The sequence below is a fragment of the Rhamphochromis sp. 'chilingali' genome (assembly GCF_963969265.1).
Source record: "Rhamphochromis sp. 'chilingali' genome assembly, chromosome: 22".
Lineage (NCBI taxonomy): Eukaryota > Metazoa > Chordata > Actinopteri > Cichliformes > Cichlidae > Rhamphochromis > Rhamphochromis sp. 'chilingali'.
In genome coordinates, this window is record NC_137950.1 from 28,607,713 (window position 1) to 28,626,851 (window position 19,139).

Below are 19,139 nucleotides of genomic sequence, written 5' to 3' on the forward strand. Positions count from 1 at the left end.
TACGAATATGCAAAAGCATTTGCTCACAAAACACGCGATGACCTTAAATGAATGTCGTGTTTTTAATTCCGCTCTGGACTCGTGAATCTCAACCCAGCAGCAGCGGTAACGTTTGCACGTCCTCTCCCGTTAATGCGGCAGGTAAATAATCAACTAACAGTGCATATTATGTTAGCGCGATCTGCCTTATCTGCCATTACTGTGCGTTTAGATGACCATGATGAGAGAGACAGAGTCTGGCTGGCGCTCGCTGGCAGTTCTCGCTGCAGTCTACCGGTAGCGTCTCCTTTCAAGCCAGGATAGACTAATGTTACCGAGCAGAGACTAAGTTTGTGGTCAAAGGCTTGCACCCATTTGCCACAGCAGATGCCCCCGATAAGAGAATCGATAAAGAATCGAATCGTTAAACAGAATCGAAAATGGAATCGGAATCGTGAAAATCTTATCAATACCCATCCCTAGCCATGACTGAATTCAAATATTGCGATTGACGTAGAGTGACTTTTCTTTGCAACATACATACACATCACGCCGGTTAACAGTCAAGATGATATTTTCTGGGCCAAGGGAGTCTTAATAGAATGTCTCAAACTTGGATATTAAATGGAATCAGTAGGATAATATTAATAATCAAGGTTAAGCAGGGAGGTGGTTTCTTTTTTTCTGTCTTTGTTATCCCAGGAAGAGGAGCAATATGAGGCAAGGTTGGACATGAACAGAGAGAAGACTCGTAGGGAGACAGCAGGACTGCCACGTCGCTTCTGTAAGAAGTATGTCATAATAACACTTGTTATTATTGGGGTATAAAATTGTATGGCCCGATCCAGGGTCGGCAGTTGAAATTAAATCTTTTTAAACGACAGACATTTCTCCTGTACTTTCTTCTGAAAAAACTGAACACATCAGGACTCTCCAAGTACACCTGTTTTCTGTAGTGTGATGAGCTCTGAAACCTGACTGAAACTCAAATAAACCATTCCTTTGCAGCTGATCAGTTAGCTGTTTTACAACTAATCTTTTAAATATATGTTTTTTCTTTTTCTTTTTTTTCTTCACAAAGGGAAGGTTGGAGATTAGCTACAAAAACGTGGTCAAATCACAGTTTAATGACTTCCACCTTAAAGGTCAATTCAAAGTGTACCCACTTCTCTTGATTTCTAACATCTGGGATAGGCTCCAGTAAAGAAAAAGCATGGAGGCAGTTTCTCAGTGTGCTTTATTGAGGTTACCTTAGCCATCATAACAAAAATGGTTTAAATCAGATTACTGCCACTAATAATTACCAAAAGACCATGTACACAGCATCATCTGGAATTATTCCCTTGTACTGATCAACTAACTATTCAGCAATTTAGAAACATGAATTTGATAAGATAACCCCTTGTTCAAATTTCCTACTCTGCCGTGCATGCTAGAAAGCCATCAGAAACACCAATGACCATAACACTAAAAATGTATAATTAATCATGTCATGCCATCAGTCATGTGGCTGCCGACGCTACAACTAAATGGTCTCTCTCTCGGCCCCATGTGAACCCCTACGTCTGACACTTTAACCTTATTATTATTATTATTGTCATCATTTTTTTTTTTTTATAAAAGCTGCAAACTGTTTGTCCTGTCCTATGAGTCTTAAGTAATCTGTTTTAGTTTATTAAAATATTTTACTTGTTTTACGTCTAATTTTACAACGAAAAGGTTTCTCTGGTGTGTGAAATCGCTTTTTTCCATTTGCACCACTGTTTACAAGTTTAGGTTCAGAGTTTAACAACGGTTTCCGCCATTTACCATTATCTTCATTGATGCTGCCTTCAGTTTCAGATCCAGATTCTGATGAAGGTCTGTGCAAATTATAATTATCAACGCTGCTGGTGCTTGTGCTGGTGCTGCTGCTGCTGCTGCTACTACTTTCCGTTTCAGATCCAGATTCTGATGAAGGTCCATGCAAGTTATAATTATCAATGCTGCTGCTGCTTTCCGTTTCAGATCCAGATTCTGATGAAGATTCGTGCAAGTTATAATTATCAATGCTGCTGTCTTCAGTTTCAGAGCCAGATTCTGATGAAGATCCGTGCAAGTTATAATTATCAATGCTGCTGTCTTCAGTTTCAGAGCCAGATTCTGATGAAGATCTGTGCAAGTTATAATTATCAATGCTGCTGTCTTCAGTTTCAGATCCAGATTCTGACAGAGACTGATGCAGGTTAGAATTTTTACTCTTGCCATCTTCAGTTTCAGGTTCAGAAGCAGACAATGGCTCCTGCCAATAATTATCACCATCCACAGTACCATCTTTAGTCTCGGTGAAGTCTGAAGCCTGTAAATTAGTATTCTGTGGTAAACAGCTACTGTGATAAGAGTTCCTAGCCTTTTTGCTTCCTTCATCGTCCTCAGTTTCTGTTTTCATTTGTTTACCTGATCGTCTGGTTTGTGTCTGCGCTTCCATGTTTTTGAGAGGCGGGCCTTGATGAGGTTGTGGGGACTGCGGTTTCTTTTCATCATTTTCACTCTTCACATGAACAGAAGTGAGCAGGAACCCGGTGATATCAGCCTCCTTTATCCCATTAAGATTCACTTCAACCTCTTCGCTATTTATGTGATGTTCCTCCTGCTCCTCCTTTATTTGGCGTTCTTTGTGTTCGTCTTTTAAGTGGCATTCTTCCTGCTCCTCCTTTTCAATGCGCTCCTGCTGATTTATTATACGACGCTCCTCCAGATCCATCTCTATATGACGCTCCTCCAGCTCCGTCTCTATACGACGCTCCTCCACCTCGATCTTTATACGATGCTCTTCCAGCTCCATCTTTATACAACACTCCTCCTGCTCCTCCTCTATATGACGCTCCTCCAGCTCCATCTTTATACAACGCTCCTCCAGCTCCATCTTTGTGGGCCCTTCTTCCTGTTTTTTCTTTAGCTGGAGATGATCTATGACCCGCTGTTTCAGACCAGCATTTAATTGAGGTGGAGCATCTTGGGCATCTGCATTGAACACAGATGTGGATAACGGATGAGTGTGTGTCTACAGTTTTAATATTATTTTGAAAATAAAAGGACACATTTCTATTTTTGGAAAGATTTTCAAATTACAAATTATCCAAGAACAGCATTTATTTTTATTAAAACTGGTGAAAAGGTCTCAGTTCCACTTCACAGCTGATGGACCCATTTGACAGTTGTTGTATTATTTACCTTTCTTTAGTTTAAATCACAAAGTAGAGAGCAGTTGCAACAGTCAATTGTAGTAATTTATGGATAAAATAATGCCCAGCCATGTGTAAGTTAGTGCCATCAAATATTAAGTTATTGTGCCATCTAATAGTTTTTACATAATTCTGTGGGAATAATGGTAATTTAATAGGCTACAATAAAATTAAAAATAATTTAATACTTACTTCTCCTGACTTGTGTTAACACTGATGTTGCTCGTGGAGGTACAAATACAACCATTTTGAGAATTCTGGGGTCAGGTGGTTGAAGGTTAGTCACTGGACGCATCCCCACTCCGTTTGGCAATCTTGGATACGGAAATCTGAAAAACAATAAGCCATCGAGATATTCAGAGTTATACCCCACAACGCGTGAGACTAATGGTTCTTATAAATACTAATTTTGTGTTTGCGCATGGTTCTGTTTTCTGTTGGGCTCAACTGATCCAAAAACAGATACTAGCCATGGAATTTAATCTTTAAAATGTATACATGACTATATACAAAAACATACAAATTTGGACGAGGAAAGACTTACCTGTTTGCTCCACTCAAAGTGGCGCCAAAGGCAGCTGGACCTATGACTTGTAACGGTTTTTCCTTTGTAGCCAATGATGTCATCACAACTCTCTCATAGCTGGAGGAAACAACAGAAACATCAAAATGTTAAATTCTACATGACAAGTGCTGGTGGCATTAACGATGAGGAGCATATCAACAGATGGTTTATTTTAAACCTACAACAATGAACGGCACAAATATAAATATGTTTCATTTCATGCCATTGGTTGTGTGTACAGACGCTGGAAGAAAAAGTCCAAACTGACTGTATCAAAGTTTGTTAGTTCTGAGCCAGTGGCAACAAAATGCAGCATTACATTTATCTTAAAACCAAACTAGCAGCCTGAATATATGCAAAACATTTATAAATTTAGACATGGAAGGACTTGCCTGTTGAAAGAACGAGGTGTATCAGTGGTAGCTGGGGCTGGGACTTGTGAAGGCTTTTCCTTTGTGGGTGCTGATGTCATCACAACTCTCTCATAGCTGGAGGAAACAACAGAAACATCAAAATGTTAAATTCTACATGACAAGTGCTGGTGGCATTAACGATGAGGAGCATATCAACAGATGGTTTATTTTAAACCTACAACAATGAACGGCACAAATATAAATATGTTTCATTTCATGCCATTGGTTGTGTGTACAGACGCTGGAAGAAAAAGTCCAAACTGACTGTATCAAAGTTTGTTAGTTCTGAGCCAGTGGCAACAAAATGCAGCATTACATTTATCTTAAAACCAAACTAGCAGCCTGAATATATGCAAAACATTTATAAATTTAGACATGGAAGGACTTGCCTGTTGAAAGAACGAGGTGTATCAGTGGTAGCTGGGGCTGGGACTTGTGAAGGCTTTTCCTTTGTGGGTGCTGATGTCATCACAACTCTCTCATAGCTGGAGGAAACAACAGAAACATCAAAATGTTAAATTCTACATGACACAACTGCTGGCGGCATTAACCTTCCTCTCTGACTGTTCCTATCATATGAATCGATCAAATGAAACAACATTTAACCCACAACTAACACTGTTGTACAGATCAAACATCAAAGCACACATTAATTTGTGAAGCTTGAACCCTTTTTAACATTGATAAATACACATTTTTAAAATTACACCGCTGAACAGCACAGTTAATAATGTGTTTTTTCATTTCACACCATTTGTCTTAGAATGAAGTTGGTTTGGAAACATATTCAGCGATGCTTCATCTCCTGCTTTGCGTTTGTGTGGGCGCCCCATGCTAGCAGTTTCCAAGCATTTTTTCCCCCCTTTTCATTGAGGGGGGGGGGGGGCACACTTTGGGAAGCTCTGACATAATCACAGAGTCTGGAGTACACAACGATGTTCTCATTGTAAGTGATTATAAATTCCCTTTCACATCTTTCCTTCACCTACATACTGAAGACATCAAATATATGAAGCAAGATGTATGTAATTGTGTAGCAAAGTAAAAATTGATAAATAATCCCAAATATATCTTATATTTTACATTCCTGAAAGTAGCCACCCTTTGCTTTGTAGACAGCGCTGCAAATCCTTGGCCTTCTCTTAATGAGCTTCATGATATAGTCACCTGAAATGGTTTTCACTTTACAGGTGTGCCTGCCAGGGTTCATTTGTGGAATTTCTTGCTTTCTAAATGTGGTTGGGACTACCAGTTGTGTTGTGCAGAAATCAAGTTGGTACACAGCTGACAGCCCTATTTGACAACTGTTAGAATTCATATTATGACAAAAACTATCAGCTAAGTAAAGAGAAACAACAGTCCATCATTACTTTAAGAACAGAAGGTCAGTCAGTCCAGAAAACTGCAAAAACTTTGAATGTGTTCCCAGGTGCAGTCACAAAGACCATCAAGCGCAACGAGAAAACTGGCTCGCATGAGGACCGCCCCAGGAAAGGAAGAGTCACCTCTGCTGCTGAGGATAAATTCATCCGAGTGACGAGCCTCAGAAATCACAAGTTAACTACACCCCAGGAAAATGCCACACAGAGCTCCAGTAACAGACACGTCTCTACATCAACAGTTCAGATGACACAGTGTGAATCAGGCCTTTATGGTCAAATAGCTGCTAAGAAACTACCACTAAGGAAAAGCAACAAACAGAAGAGATTTGTTTGGGCCAAGAAACACAAGGAATGGACATTAGACCAGTGTAAATCTGTGTTTTGGTCTGATTAGTCCAAATTTGAGATCTTTGGTTCCACCTGCCGTGTCTTTGTGTGATGCAGAAAAGGGGAACGAATGGTCTCTACATGCATGGTTCCCAATGTGGAGCATGGAGGAGGTGGTGTGACGGTGTGAGGGTGCTTTGCTGGTGACACTATTGGGGACTTATTCAAAATTGAAGGCACACCGAACCAGCTTGGTTACCACAGCATCCTACTGTGACATGCCATCCCATCCGGTTTGTGTTTAGTTAGACTACCAATTATTTTTCAAAAGGACAAACACACCTCCAGGCTGTGCAAGGGCTATTTAACCAAGAAGGAGAGTGATGGAGTGCTGCGCCAGATGCCCTGGCCTCCACAGTCACCTGACCTAAACCCAATCAAAATGGTTTGGGATGAGATGGACCGCAGACTGAAGGCAAAAGGGCCAACAAGTGTTCAGCATCTCTAAGAACTCCTTCAAGGCTGCTGGAAAACCATTTCAGGTAACAACCTAAAGAAGCAAAGGTGCCTATTTTGAAGAATCTAAAATATAAACCATGTTTTAAGTTATTTCACACTTTTTCAATTATTACATAACTCCAAATGTGTTCATTCCTGGTTTTGATGCTTTCAGTGAGAATCTACAATGTAAAGAGTCATAAAAATAAAGAAAAAAAAACATTAAATGAGAAGGTGTGTCCAAACTTTAAACTGGTAGTGTACATATACATGAACATGTATTCATTCGTATTCAAAACATATGGAATTTCTTGACATGGAAGGACTTGCCTGTTGGCTCCATTAAAAGAATGACTGGTGCCAAAGGTAGCTGGAGCTGGGACTTGTGAAGGCTTTTCCTTTGTGGGCGCTGATGTCATCACAACTCTCTCATAGCTGGAGGAAACAACAGAAACATCAAAATGTTAAATTCTACATGACAACTGCTGGTGGCATTAACCTTCCTCTCTGACTGTTCCTATCACATGAATCGATCAAATGAAACAACATTTAACCCACAACTAACACTGTTGTACAGATCAAGCATCAAAACACACATTCATTTGTGAAACTCGAACCCTTTTTAACATTGATAAATACACATTTTTAAAATTACACCGCTGAACAGCACAAAGTTAATGTGTTTTTTCATTTCACACCATTGTTTCTGAGACCAGCTGTAACAATGCAGTAAAAACATGAAGTAAGATGTGCATTTTGTAGTCCATCTTCTGGAAATTGTAGTTGAAACAGTGTCAAATTATTATGCCATGCACATCAACGCAAGAGGGATGATAACCACCAAGATAAATGGGAAGGGAGACTAGCTGGGAGGAAATCAGAAGTGTTGTCTTTGAAAATGTAGTGATTTCCTTAATTTAACTGAAAAACTGCCCCAAGTATCCTTGCTGGCTACAGGTAAGCCAATAACTGTTCTTTGTGACAGTGCCGTTACTCGCACAGTTATCCAAAAGGAAGCTGGTGGTCATGTACTTCCATCTAACATACAAGTAAGCAGTTGCAATGGCCTTGCTGACTGTTTGCGAATGCTGCTGCGTTCCCTCTCTGAGAAGGTTGATCCAGAGACTGATCGAAACTGCTCTAACCAAGGTGTCTGTAAAGGTTCTCAGTCATCCAGGTCATCGTAGTCAAAGGAGGGCTTATATCTGGGACTCTCCACCATTTGACCTTAGAACTGAAGAAGCGTCTCAGATGAGAGGTGAAACGTCTTCAAGTAACTTAAAGAAGTCCAGACGCTTTTCTTTGCAAGCTCCTTTGACTGCTCTAACCAAGACCATCATGTATCACCAAATAGGGCAGAAGGTGGACGACTGCACAGATGACCTATGATGACACTGCAGACAGCACTGGGGTGTATTTAGGGCTGCCACGATCAGTCGACAAGTCACGATTACATCGACTAATTTAATAGCCGACGCGTTGTTTGAAGCTTTGTAAGATCCTGAAAGATGCAGGAATAAGTAGTAGGATTTCAGAGTGTAAGAACGGCCTGAAACAGAAGGTTGGAGCAATGCATGTACAAGGAGAAGAAGGCGGCGGCTCCGGTATTGTAGCCGTGTACAAATTCAGGAGCCGCATCTTTCGGTGGCTGCATTTGTAGGCTCATTACGCTATTGCGACGCAACGAAGGCTGTCCAAATTCGTAGACACATAGCACGGCCCAGCCAATTCCAATTTCCAACAATGGCAGCAGCTATTTAGTTTTAATATTACTAAACTTTTAGCATATTTTCAAGCAAGAATGTAGCTGTGTAACCTTCAAATATCTGCTCGGTTTATCAAGACATCACATTTTTGCATAAGTGCTCCGACGTTTTCGGAGACGTCCGTTACCCACCAGCTCGATAGCTAGCCGGGGGACTCAAGGCTCACTAGAGCTGGTGAGAACCGCAAACCCCCTGTGGTCTTTCACTACTCAGGTTAAACATGATATATAAGTCACTTAGATAACAAAAATGTTACTGTTTGGCTTTCTTCAGTGTTTTATTTGTTCCTGAGTAAATCAGTTTGGCTGAGATTAAAGTTACAGTTTTCACACAGCTGAATAAACATCAAACAGAAAACTGATTAAACAAATGTGAGAATTTATTCCAGTGTCCTATTATATTTTAGTGAGCAAGGAGCAGACGGCTGAGTTTATTAAACACCACTGAGACAATCTGCAAATTCCATTAAAAGTTTAATAAACTATCATCTTATCTTTTTTTTAGTTAGCACATACCTTAGACACTTAAAGCTGTAAGCTAATGATAGTTATATAAGAGCAGATGCATGCTGGTGCAATAAGCTGTACGCTTTATGTCCAGTGGATGCATAATCTGATTAGTCGACTAATTGCAAAAATAATCGGTGAATAGTCGACTATCAAAATAATCGTTTGAGGCAGCCCTAGGTGTAACGCAATAATGATGGTGGAAAATACTAAGACGCTACAGTGCCACAGCTCGGAGTTAAGCCCTTTTTTAACTAATACCTAGTCAGATTGCCTCAGCACGGTTTTCAGGGTTTTCCATTAGAACATATTACTTGGTAGCAAGTACTTTTTAGTACCTGCTCTCCCGGGGTTTTGAGAAACCATCCTACTCTGACAAATCATCCTACCCGTATTATAATTTGACGGTGGCTTGTGACTAAACCCTAACCATACCCCTAACCTAACATAACCTGAAGAAGTATTCCGAATGGGTGAGAGAAAAAGAAGTTAATGGTAAATAAATGGTAAATGGCCTGTATTTGTATAGCGCTTTACTAGTCCCTAAGGACCCCAAAGCGCTTTACACAACCAGTCATCCACCCATTCACACACACATTCACACACTGGTGATGGCAAGCTACACTTAATGTGAGTTTGGTGTTGTGCGCATGCGCCGTGTCTGCGCAGAAACATTGGGTAGGATGTTTTTTGAGGTAGGATGGATTCCCAGAACACATGGGTTTGTCACTACCCGATCCGTACCGGAAACCCGATCGGTACCCCGCATGCGCAAATCTTACGTCACTTCCTCTCTTTGCCAACATTCAATATATTTGAATGATACGGTTAGCGCCCAGTTAGCTCCTAGCATTTCTCAGCAGCTCTGCCTCCTTTTCGACTACCGGGACATTTAAACAATGAATAATCCGTATCCGCAACAAATTTTTGCTTTTTTCCTCAACAGAGAGCGTCCACCGATTGAACAACAGCGCTGTAAAATAAGAAGAATGGTGCCTAATGACAGAGTTAATAATACAGACTTTATAATATGTCACGTGAAGTAGAGCAGGGCGATATGGCCAAAAATATTTATCACGATATATATTTGAAAATTTGCGATAACGATATAACCGACGATATAATTGATGCGAGACAAAATACAACTCCACAACATTACTAGCGCAAAAAGACAACCTTCCATTTATTTTCACTTAAACAAGAAGCTGGTTTTTATGTACATTAAAGCTTTATAAAAATGTAACAGTGCAAATGCAAATTCCTTGCTGAAAGTTTAACCAAAAGGCATTTCCAGTAGAAATGGGCTGACATATCCTGAGCATAACCATGTATAATATCCACTGAAGTTAAAAAGAGGTGCTTTGCAACATTAAACTGCAGTGTGCATTACGCATTTTTCGGACCATAAGGTGCACGGGATTATAAGGCACATTAAGCGAAACAAAGCAGTCAGATAAATCAAACTTTATTAAACTCATTCTTCTTGCTTCCTCCACTTCTGTACCATTGATTCATTAATGTTGAATTCTCTGGCAGCTGCTCTATTCCCATGTTGCTGCAGTATATTAATGACTAACCTCGTATTGTGGATGGATTATCTCAGTTGTTCTCCTGACTGAAGTTTGGTCCGTTTACAGCATCCTGCCATGCGATTGCATTTGTCTCTAACCATGAAGAACCTTCACGTTAACTTTTATAAGTGGAAAAGTGTTAGTGTTCGTCCTCCAGCTTCACTGTTTATGTTATGCTAACATAGCTGTGTCGCTAGCGATCACGTAGCACATCATTATATACCAGCTAGCCCAACTTCAGTAACCCTGCAAACGTCGCTGCTGTTTAGTTTCCTGTCTTCATTTATGTTGGAAGTGATAGCAGAGCTGTACGTTTGATTTTTTTCAGAAATCTCTCAGTCAGAACATGCAATATCATGCTTAGGTAACTAGCGAAACTAGCGAGCTAACTTCCGCTAGCTTCCTGCTAACTTCTAACTCCGTTAAATGTAATAACTTTTGTTTTCATGGATGCCTGGAAGTTAAACTATAGTTACACCTGGTAAAGCAGCAATGCTGATCGTTTTATTAAAGATGAAAGAATTTAGACAGTTTTTAACTCTAAGTGATGCGCTGCAGTGTTGTTTGACCTGAAGCATACGGAGTTTAGGACCCAGATTACTCCCAGATTTAAGAGCATCTTAGTCCGACAAATATGACAATAACAACGGCTGCTTGCATGTTCTGCAAAAAAATGTGCTTTGTTGTGTATCTGATGGACAAACACCAAACCAGTTCCACATAACGGAAGTTGCACCATTTTTACAAACCAATTCTGGTTCATCTGTTTCACTCAACAATCGGCCATGTGCGTATGAAAACAAAGGCACTGCGCATGCGCGTTTTACTCCCATTCTATCGCGATATTTCATTTTCCTATCGTTGCCTAACATTATACCGGTATTACCGTGAACGGTATAATATGGCCCAGCCCTAACGTGAAGATTCAGCAGCCAGATGAAGTGTTTACTGGCAATTGACAGTAATAGTGGACATCATCACTATTCCAACAATCCTCTCCTCACAGACAAGCATAAACACACTCAATTATCACTAAATCAAATTTAACACACGTTTGTAATTCAGTTTACAATAGGGTTCATTCGCTAAGTCAGCAGGTGGCGGTATCCTCGTACACTGGGGAGTACACTGCCATTAAACGAACAGAAGAAGAAGAAAACCCCTGCACATGCGCGGTACGGATCGGGTAGACCCGATTTGTACGGTCCGACTTTGCACATGCGCAGTAACGATCTGTCACTATCTTTTTATTTTTGTCTACATTATATTAAATGTTTCATTATCGGAAACATTTTAAGAGATACTTGTTATTCTTAACATCTTAACAGATACTCTGACCTGTAACTATCGTAAAATGCTTCGACCGGAAGTAGACACCTTTCGCGCATGCAGGGTACGGATCGGGTAGTGACTGTCACTACCCGATCCGTACCAGAAACCCGATCGGTACCCCGCATGCGCAAATCATACGTCACTTCCTCTCTTTGCCAACATTGCGACATTCAATATATTTGAATGATACGGTTAGCGCCCAGTTAGCTCCTAGCATTTCTCAACAGCTCTGCCTCCTTTTCGACTACCGGGACATTTAAACAATGGATCATCCGTATACAAACAAATTCACGCTTCTCTCCTCAACAGAGAGCGTTCCCCGATTGAACAACAGCGCCGTAAAATAAGAAGAATGGCGCTTAATTACAGAGTTAATAATACAGACTTTGTAATATGTCACGTGTAGATTCATCAGCCAGATGAAGTGTTTACTGACAATTGACAGTGTAAGCGGACATCATCATCACTATTCCAATCAATCTTCTCCACACATGCAAGCATAAACACACTCGACTATCACTAAATCAAATTTAACAGATGTTTGTAATTACGCTAATTCAGTTTACAATAGGGTTCATTCGCTTGGTCAGCAGGTGGCAGTATCCTCTTATACTGGGGAGTAAACTGCCATTAAACGAACAGAAGAAGAAGAAGAAAATCCCTGCACATGCGCGGTACGGATCGGGTAGACCCAATTTGTACGGTCCGACTTTGCACATGCGCAGTAAGGATCGGGGAGTCCTGATCCGTAACTATCTTTTTATTTTTCATTTTTGTCTACATTATATTGAAATGCTTCATTATTGGAAACATGTTAAGAGATACTTATTATTCTTAACAGATACTCTGACCCGTAACTATCGTAAAACGCTTCGACCGGAAGTAGACACCTTTCGCGCATGCGGGGTACCGATCGGGTTTCCGGTACGGATCGGGTAGTGACAGTGACAGCTTTTTTTTTTTTTTTATTAACAATTGGAACAATACAGTCACAAACAAAATAATACATTATAGTGCAAATGAACTCTCGTGGAGGATAAAAAAAAAAGAACATAGTCAATACAACAAAACTAACAGCAAGGATATGGGGGGAGGGGGCTAGACAAAAGATCCACAGTATTAATGGGGAAGAAATTAAAAGGAGCACAGGTTGATACACAATATAGGTAATAATCAAAACAGTAGCAAATGGGAAATGTCATCATAGATTGCGGCAAATCTGCTTGACTTCAGTTTTTTAAGTGACATGAAATAATGTTTAAAGTCATTGATGAACCAAGTAAAGGATGGTTTTCTATTCCTCCATTTACAACAATGTATATGGTATTTACCTAACAGGATGACAATGTTAATCACAGTAGAGACAGATGGATGTTGTTTAGCCATATAGAAAATAATATCAGAAATACTAAACTGGGGAATATCGTTGATCTTGAGGGATAACCAGCTGTGTAGTTCTAACCAAAAGGCAGCTGACACAGGACATGAGAAAAACAAATGGTGTAATGTTTCACAGGCTGAATCACAAAATGCACACTGGTTAACCTCAAATTTAAACCTCCTCTTTAAAAATTCAGACACAGGATATATATTATTAATTATCTTGAAATGAGTTTCTTTTACTTTTGGGGAGACAGGCCACTGAATGAATTTTGAGAACGCCTTTTCCATGAGTGACTGGTCCCCATGAAGGGCCTGCAAATATCTACCTGAGTTAAACCCCTGGAAAAGAATAGATTTAAAATTCACACTGATAAATTTATTGTTACATTTACTATCATTTAGGATGCAGTTACCAATTTTTAGGTTTGGCAGCGCTGGATTGACCTCAGAGTGTAGCATTGTGTTGCGTATCAGCTGCCTTAGGGCCAAAGGGATAGCACAGCAAACTTTTCTGTATTCTGTTAATGGACAATTAAAGTTGTGTCTCTTTGAGAAAGACACGTAATCCAATAGAGCACCACTCAAATCCAGCAAGTCAGTTACAAACAAGATACCACTCTCAAACCAGTTCCTGATAAATAATGTCTTTTTGTTAGCAGTTATCACTCTATTGTTCCATAGGGTCGACATATGAGAAAAGTTGTGTGTAAACATCATTTTCCAAAAATGAAGAATCTGTTTGTGAAAATTAGAGAGTGTAACAGGTATTTTACTAGTCTCAAAGTCACATTTTAATAGAAAATCAATTCCTCCTAGTTCCTTAAATAAAGATCTGGGTATATGAAACCACATGGAATCAGACTGAGATAAGCAAGCTCTGAGCCAGTTGATCTTAAAAGTTCCGATCATTGATTCAAAGTCTAAGGCTCTGACACCACCCTTCTCATAATCTTTAACCAACTGTGATCTCTTAATATAGTGGGTTTTGTTTTTCCATAGGAATTGAAAAATAATTGAGTTGGCTTTCCTAATATTTTGGGGAGAAACATAAAGAGAATGACATGGGTAAATTAATTTAGAGATACCTTCAGCTTTGGAAAGGATGACTCTGCCAAATATAGTGATATCCCTGGTCAACCAACGACTAAGGGATTTCTTCATGTCGACGATACGATTGCAGATGTTGTTGTCTTCTCTTCGGGACATATTTTTAGAAATCACTATACCTAAATATTTAACTTCCAGTTCAACTCTTATAGAAGCTATATTAGAATCAGAACACGTGTGAATAGGTAACAATTCACATTTGTTAATATTCAGACATAGTCCTGACGCCTGGGAGAATAATGAGATAGTGTTAAGCGCTTTAGCTACCATGGATTTATCTCTTAAAAACAGTGCAGTATCGTCAGCAAACTGGCTTATTTTGAATTCCTTGTCAAAAATGTTAATACCATACAAATCAGGGTCTTTTTGGATGATAAGTGCCAGCAGTTGAGTGGTTAATATGAACAATTTGGGGGAAATAGGGCATCCCTGACGGATACCTCTCTGCACTTCAAACCTAGGTGTCATTCCAGGGTTAAGCGAGACAGAGCTAGAAATGTTACTGTAAAACATTTTGATCACATTACAAAAGTTATCCCCAAAACCTAGGAAATTCAAGGCTTTAAGCAGGAAGGGATGTTCAACCGTGTCAAAAGCCTTATAAAAGTCCAAAAACAACACTAAGCTTTCTGTCTTTATATACTGGCGATAATCAAGCATATCAAAAATCAATCTAATGTGATTGTGTATATGTCTTCCTTTTATAAACGCCGACTGACATTCATCCACTAAATGTGTTAAACAATCATTTAAGCGGTTCGCATATACATGAGCCAGTAATTTATAATCATTACACAGAAGGGTTATGGGTCTCCAATTATCCAGAAGTAGTTTGTCTTTGTTGGGTTTTGGAATTAAAGTGATTAAACCTTGTTTCATTGTAGGTGAAAGATTAGTTGATGAGATACATTCTAAGTAAGCACTGTAAAGAGTTAATCTAATGTCATGCCAGAAAAAGGAGTAAAATTCCACTGTTAGCCCATCAATACCTGGTGATTTGCCCCTGGGCATTTGTCCGATTGCCTTGTCCAGCTCTTCGATTGCAAGTTTACTCTCCATACGAACCTTTATATCCACATCCAATGTCCCATTAAGGCCTCTAAGACTTTCCAGAAACACAGTGCCATTCTCCGTTGAATAGGTTGACTTGTAAAGGTTACTGTAAAAATGAAGTATTTCCACGTTTATTTTGTCATGGTCCTCAGTCAAAACCCCCTTGATATTCAGTGATTGAATCTTCTTATTTGATTGTCTGTATTTTTCTAAATTAAAAAAGTAGGAAGAGTTTTTCTCACCCTCCTCAATCCACCGGGCTCTTGAACGAACATAGGCACCATTGGCTTTCTCTAAGAACATTTTGTCTAGTTGAGATTGAAAAGTGTTTAGTTGTATATGTTCGTCCAGAGATAAATCCTGTTTGCAGCATAGCCTGTTAATTCTTTCAATAATGCTTTGTTGCTCCTGTCTTTTCTGTTTAGCAATGGATTTGCTAATTTGAATTGCTACCTGTTTAACTTGGAATTTAAACCATTCCCATTTGCTCACATGTGACATATCTAGTTTATCAATTTCCACAATTAAATTTCTCACTTCAAGGCAGAAGTTGTCATTATGCAGAAGGTTGTTGTTGAATTTCCAAATAAGGGATTGATGTTTCATCTTGGTTAATGAGATGAATAAGGAAATCAAACAGTGATCAGTTAGAGGGGAAGCGGAGATTTCACACTTAGAAATGTTGTTGATCAAATTGTTAGAGACTAACCAGTAATCAATCCTGGAACACTGACCATTATTAGATGAATTAAACCAAGTAAATTGAGATACAGATGGATTTTTCAGCCTCCAAGCGTCACAGAGACTAACTTTGTTGACCAAATTAAGGATACTTTCATCGTAACTGTGGCATGAGGTCCTGGATGGAAGACGATCTACAGAGGGATCAGGAGCTATGTTAAAGTCTCCCCCCACAACAACTTTGTCAACAAGATAGCTCAATTTCCATTGCTCTAACTGTTCACAAAGGAAGGTTAGAAGTTTCTTATTCTGAGCTCTATTAGTATAACCATATACACACAGCAGAATGTATTTTGAACCATTAATCTCTGACACTATCATCAGCCAATGACCATCAGAATCACTTTTACAGTCTATGACATTTCCCGGAAACCTATTAAATAAAATCATCACTCCAGCTGAGTGAGACGTACCATGACTAAAGAAAACAGATTCACCCCACTGTGTTTTCCAGAACTTTGTGTCTGCCTCTGCCGAATGGGTCTCTTGTAGAAAGACACAGTTAGCCTGTTGCTCCTTGCAAAAAAGAAAGATAGCCTTACGCTTCACAATGTTTCTTAGCCCCCTGACGTTCAAGGAAATAACAGATAACATATAACACTATTACAAAAGTATTGGGGAAAAGAAAAAGAAACTTAAGAAGACACGCAGGAACGAGCAGCCGTGTCCTGTATAAAATAACTATTCAGTGCAATAACCCTTAACAACCGGGAAATTTTAAATTAAATGACATGCTAAGCAATAGGCTTAATCAACAGCAGCATACCTGAGAGGTGTAAAAGGTCACACAAAAGAAAATCAGTTCGGGTCCACTCTTTGGTTATCAATCAGAGCGTAGCCGTCCTTCAAAAACGCTCCCTTTCCCTTACTCCTGGCATCCTGGACCAGCGGCCACAGCTTAACTCGAGCCTCCCGATCTTCCTTGGAGAAGTCTTCCTTGAAGTGGATGTTCATCTCCTTGCAAACCCTCGCATGCCTCGATTTCTTCCAGACGTCGTCCCGGACCGTTCTCATGCCAAACTGGATAATTATGGCTCTCGGGGACCCGGAAGATGCAGCGTTCCCCTTCTTTCCCAGCCGATGAACAGTATCAACAGTCTCTCTCAGTTTATCCACAGACAAGGGCACAACTCTGGTGAGAATCCCGATAACTGACTCTCTCGTGTTTTCATCATCTTTCTCAGGAAGACAAGTCAGCCTTAGGTTCCATCTCCTCTTATATCGAGCATGTTCCTCACAGGAGCTGCGCAGGGATTTGTTTTCTTTCTGCAGCTCACCAACTTTCTCCTGGAGTTCTACTATACTTTCTTTATTTTTTCTTATTTCCGCCGTGTTCATGTCAATGCGCTTTTCAAACTTACGCAGCAATGCCGTCTGTTCATCCATCTTTTGCGTTAACACATTGACTGCTTGCAAGATTGCTGCAGCGGTGTCCTCCTCCTCCAGCGGCTGCGCTCGCACCCCTCTTGCTTTCTTCGGGTTAGGGCTTTTCGTCGGAGTGTGAGCCCAGTTGATTCTGGAGTCCTTGGAAGTCATGTCAGTGATCTCCAAATCTTGAATATCCTCCTCGTCACACGCCTCCCTCAATACCGAAACGTTGTAGTCATGATCCATCGTGATCATAGGACAAGTATCAAAATTAACCCCGGACAAATTACAAATTAAAGCTGGTTTACAGTTAGTTCTCCAGTGGCTGGTTGAAGTGCACAAAAAGCGCAAAAAACGGGTTATTGCTTTTAATAAATTCAGAGTTTCAGGACAAAAAAAAAGCCAAAAAGTTCGGACGCCTGCAGTAAAGTTGCTGCTCACTCCGCCATCTTGTTTCCTCTCTCGTGACAGTGACAGCGTTCCAAGCGATCTGAACAGGTACTGAAATGTGACGTCATCCGACTGCATGCCACCGATTGGCTGGTCAGTAACCCTACCCACTAGATGAGTAATGCGAGCGTCTCGTTCAATAAAAATAAAGCCGCCATTACTGGGTTGTAGAAAAAGGGGCTTAATAAGCGATTAGATTAGAGAAGACGGCAGGAAGAAAGCGATACGTGTAGAAAATGAAAGGGACCGATACAGACGAGTGCGCCGGAGAAAGCTGTGAAAAACGGAGAAAAAATAAAGAACAAACGTTTTGTGCAAAAAGAAAAGTGGCCATTGAAAACAGAGCAATGCCTCCACACAAAAAAGCCATGCAATTTTCTCCACAGTGAACATGCTCAAAGCTAAATGTCATCCCAGCTCATGAATGGGCACCTCCACATGTAAGCCCGGGTTAAAAAAATAATCCTGAAGGACAAGCTGGAGCTCAATTATTTTAACGAGCAAACAAGTGGGGGAGTTGATTAAAGGAGCGGAAGAAAATGAGCCCCTAAAACTGTTCACAGCAGTCACTTGAACGTGCACAGTTATCACGTTTCAATGGTTATAATGTGTGTACGTATAGTTCTATGTTGCTTGACCTCTAAATCCTGGTTGAGTACACCACGTAGCTAACTGTGTTTCCTGTAAAACCGTCTCACACGTTTCTGTTCCCAGCACAGCGTTGGAAAGATAAAGAGGCTCGAAGGGACGTTAACACTGCTTCCTCGCATGCAAATAAACGCAATTGTTACGCTGTGTCTCACTTCGTAATTTTTCTAACAGTAACACCGATTCACGCGTCGCTTTCGGGCACAACTTGAATTACCTGTCCAGCAGAAAGCAGGCCACTTCGGCATCACTCTGAAAACTTTTGTCCCTCTTCAGCGAGGTCCACCTGGAGAAGGCGACGCCTAAGAACACTTTCGTTTCTTCCAGTTTTTCCTCTTCGTGCCCCAGCTTGTTCGACAGCACGTCCTTGATCTTTTCTCCTGAGAAACAATAATTATGATCCTGCATTTTTCCAAATGCGGACACTCAAAGTCCCCACGACACCACAAAAAGTTAAGGCACAAGCGACGATTCTTCCATGAGGACGATAAAAACGACTAGCACATGACCAAAACAGCAGCGTGTCCCTCAGTCCGGACTTTGTTTTGTTCCCCCTTGCAACACACATCCCCCAACAGAAAGTTCCTACCCCTGAATTTTACCCGAAAGCAGTGTCCTTTCTGGGTGTGACCTGGTAAAGGGTGTGTAGCTCACTCAGATAATCTGATATTTATCCAATATCAAATAATTAAAAAAAGAAGGTAGGTTTCCATTTTTAAAAATTTCAAATTGAATAAAAAGAGACCTGTTTACAAAGTTTGAAAGGTGAATAAAATAAGAGCCTCAACGCAAAGTGAGACCAGTTTTCTCTAAAATACCAAAAGTA

At 40.2% G+C, this 19,139-nt stretch overlaps 1 protein-coding gene across 1 annotated transcript; it reads right to left on the minus strand.

Annotated features, from left to right (window-relative positions):
* Nucleotides 1-1,199: 1,199 nt before the first annotated feature.
* Nucleotides 1,200-18,861, minus strand: LOC308390423 (uncharacterized protein). Its single transcript, XM_080872405.1, has 7 exons — nt 18,531-18,861; nt 6,719-6,823; nt 4,571-4,666; nt 4,161-4,256; nt 3,748-3,846; nt 3,396-3,532; nt 1,200-2,982 (listed from the first exon to the last, which is right to left on the minus strand). The coding sequence occupies exons 1-7, from the start codon at nt 18,719-18,721 to the stop codon at nt 1,655-1,657; spliced, it is 2,052 nt and encodes a 683-aa protein (XP_080728531.1). The 5' UTR covers nt 18,722-18,861; the 3' UTR covers nt 1,200-1,654.
* Nucleotides 18,862-19,139: the final 278 nt, after the last annotated feature.

Coding starts and splice junctions, on each gene's coding strand:
- LOC308390423 (XM_080872405.1), bottom strand. CDS start 18,721: ATGCAGGATCATAATTATTGTTTCTCAGGAGAAAAGATCAAGGACGTG. Junction 3,847..4,160: donor ACACCTCGTTCTTTCAACAG/GCAAGTCCTTCC, acceptor TGTTTCCTCCAG/CTATGAGAGAGTTGTGATGA. Junction 3,533..3,747: donor ACTTTGAGTGGAGCAAACAG/GTAAGTCTTTCC, acceptor ATTGTTTTTCAG/ATTTCCGTATCCAAGATTGC.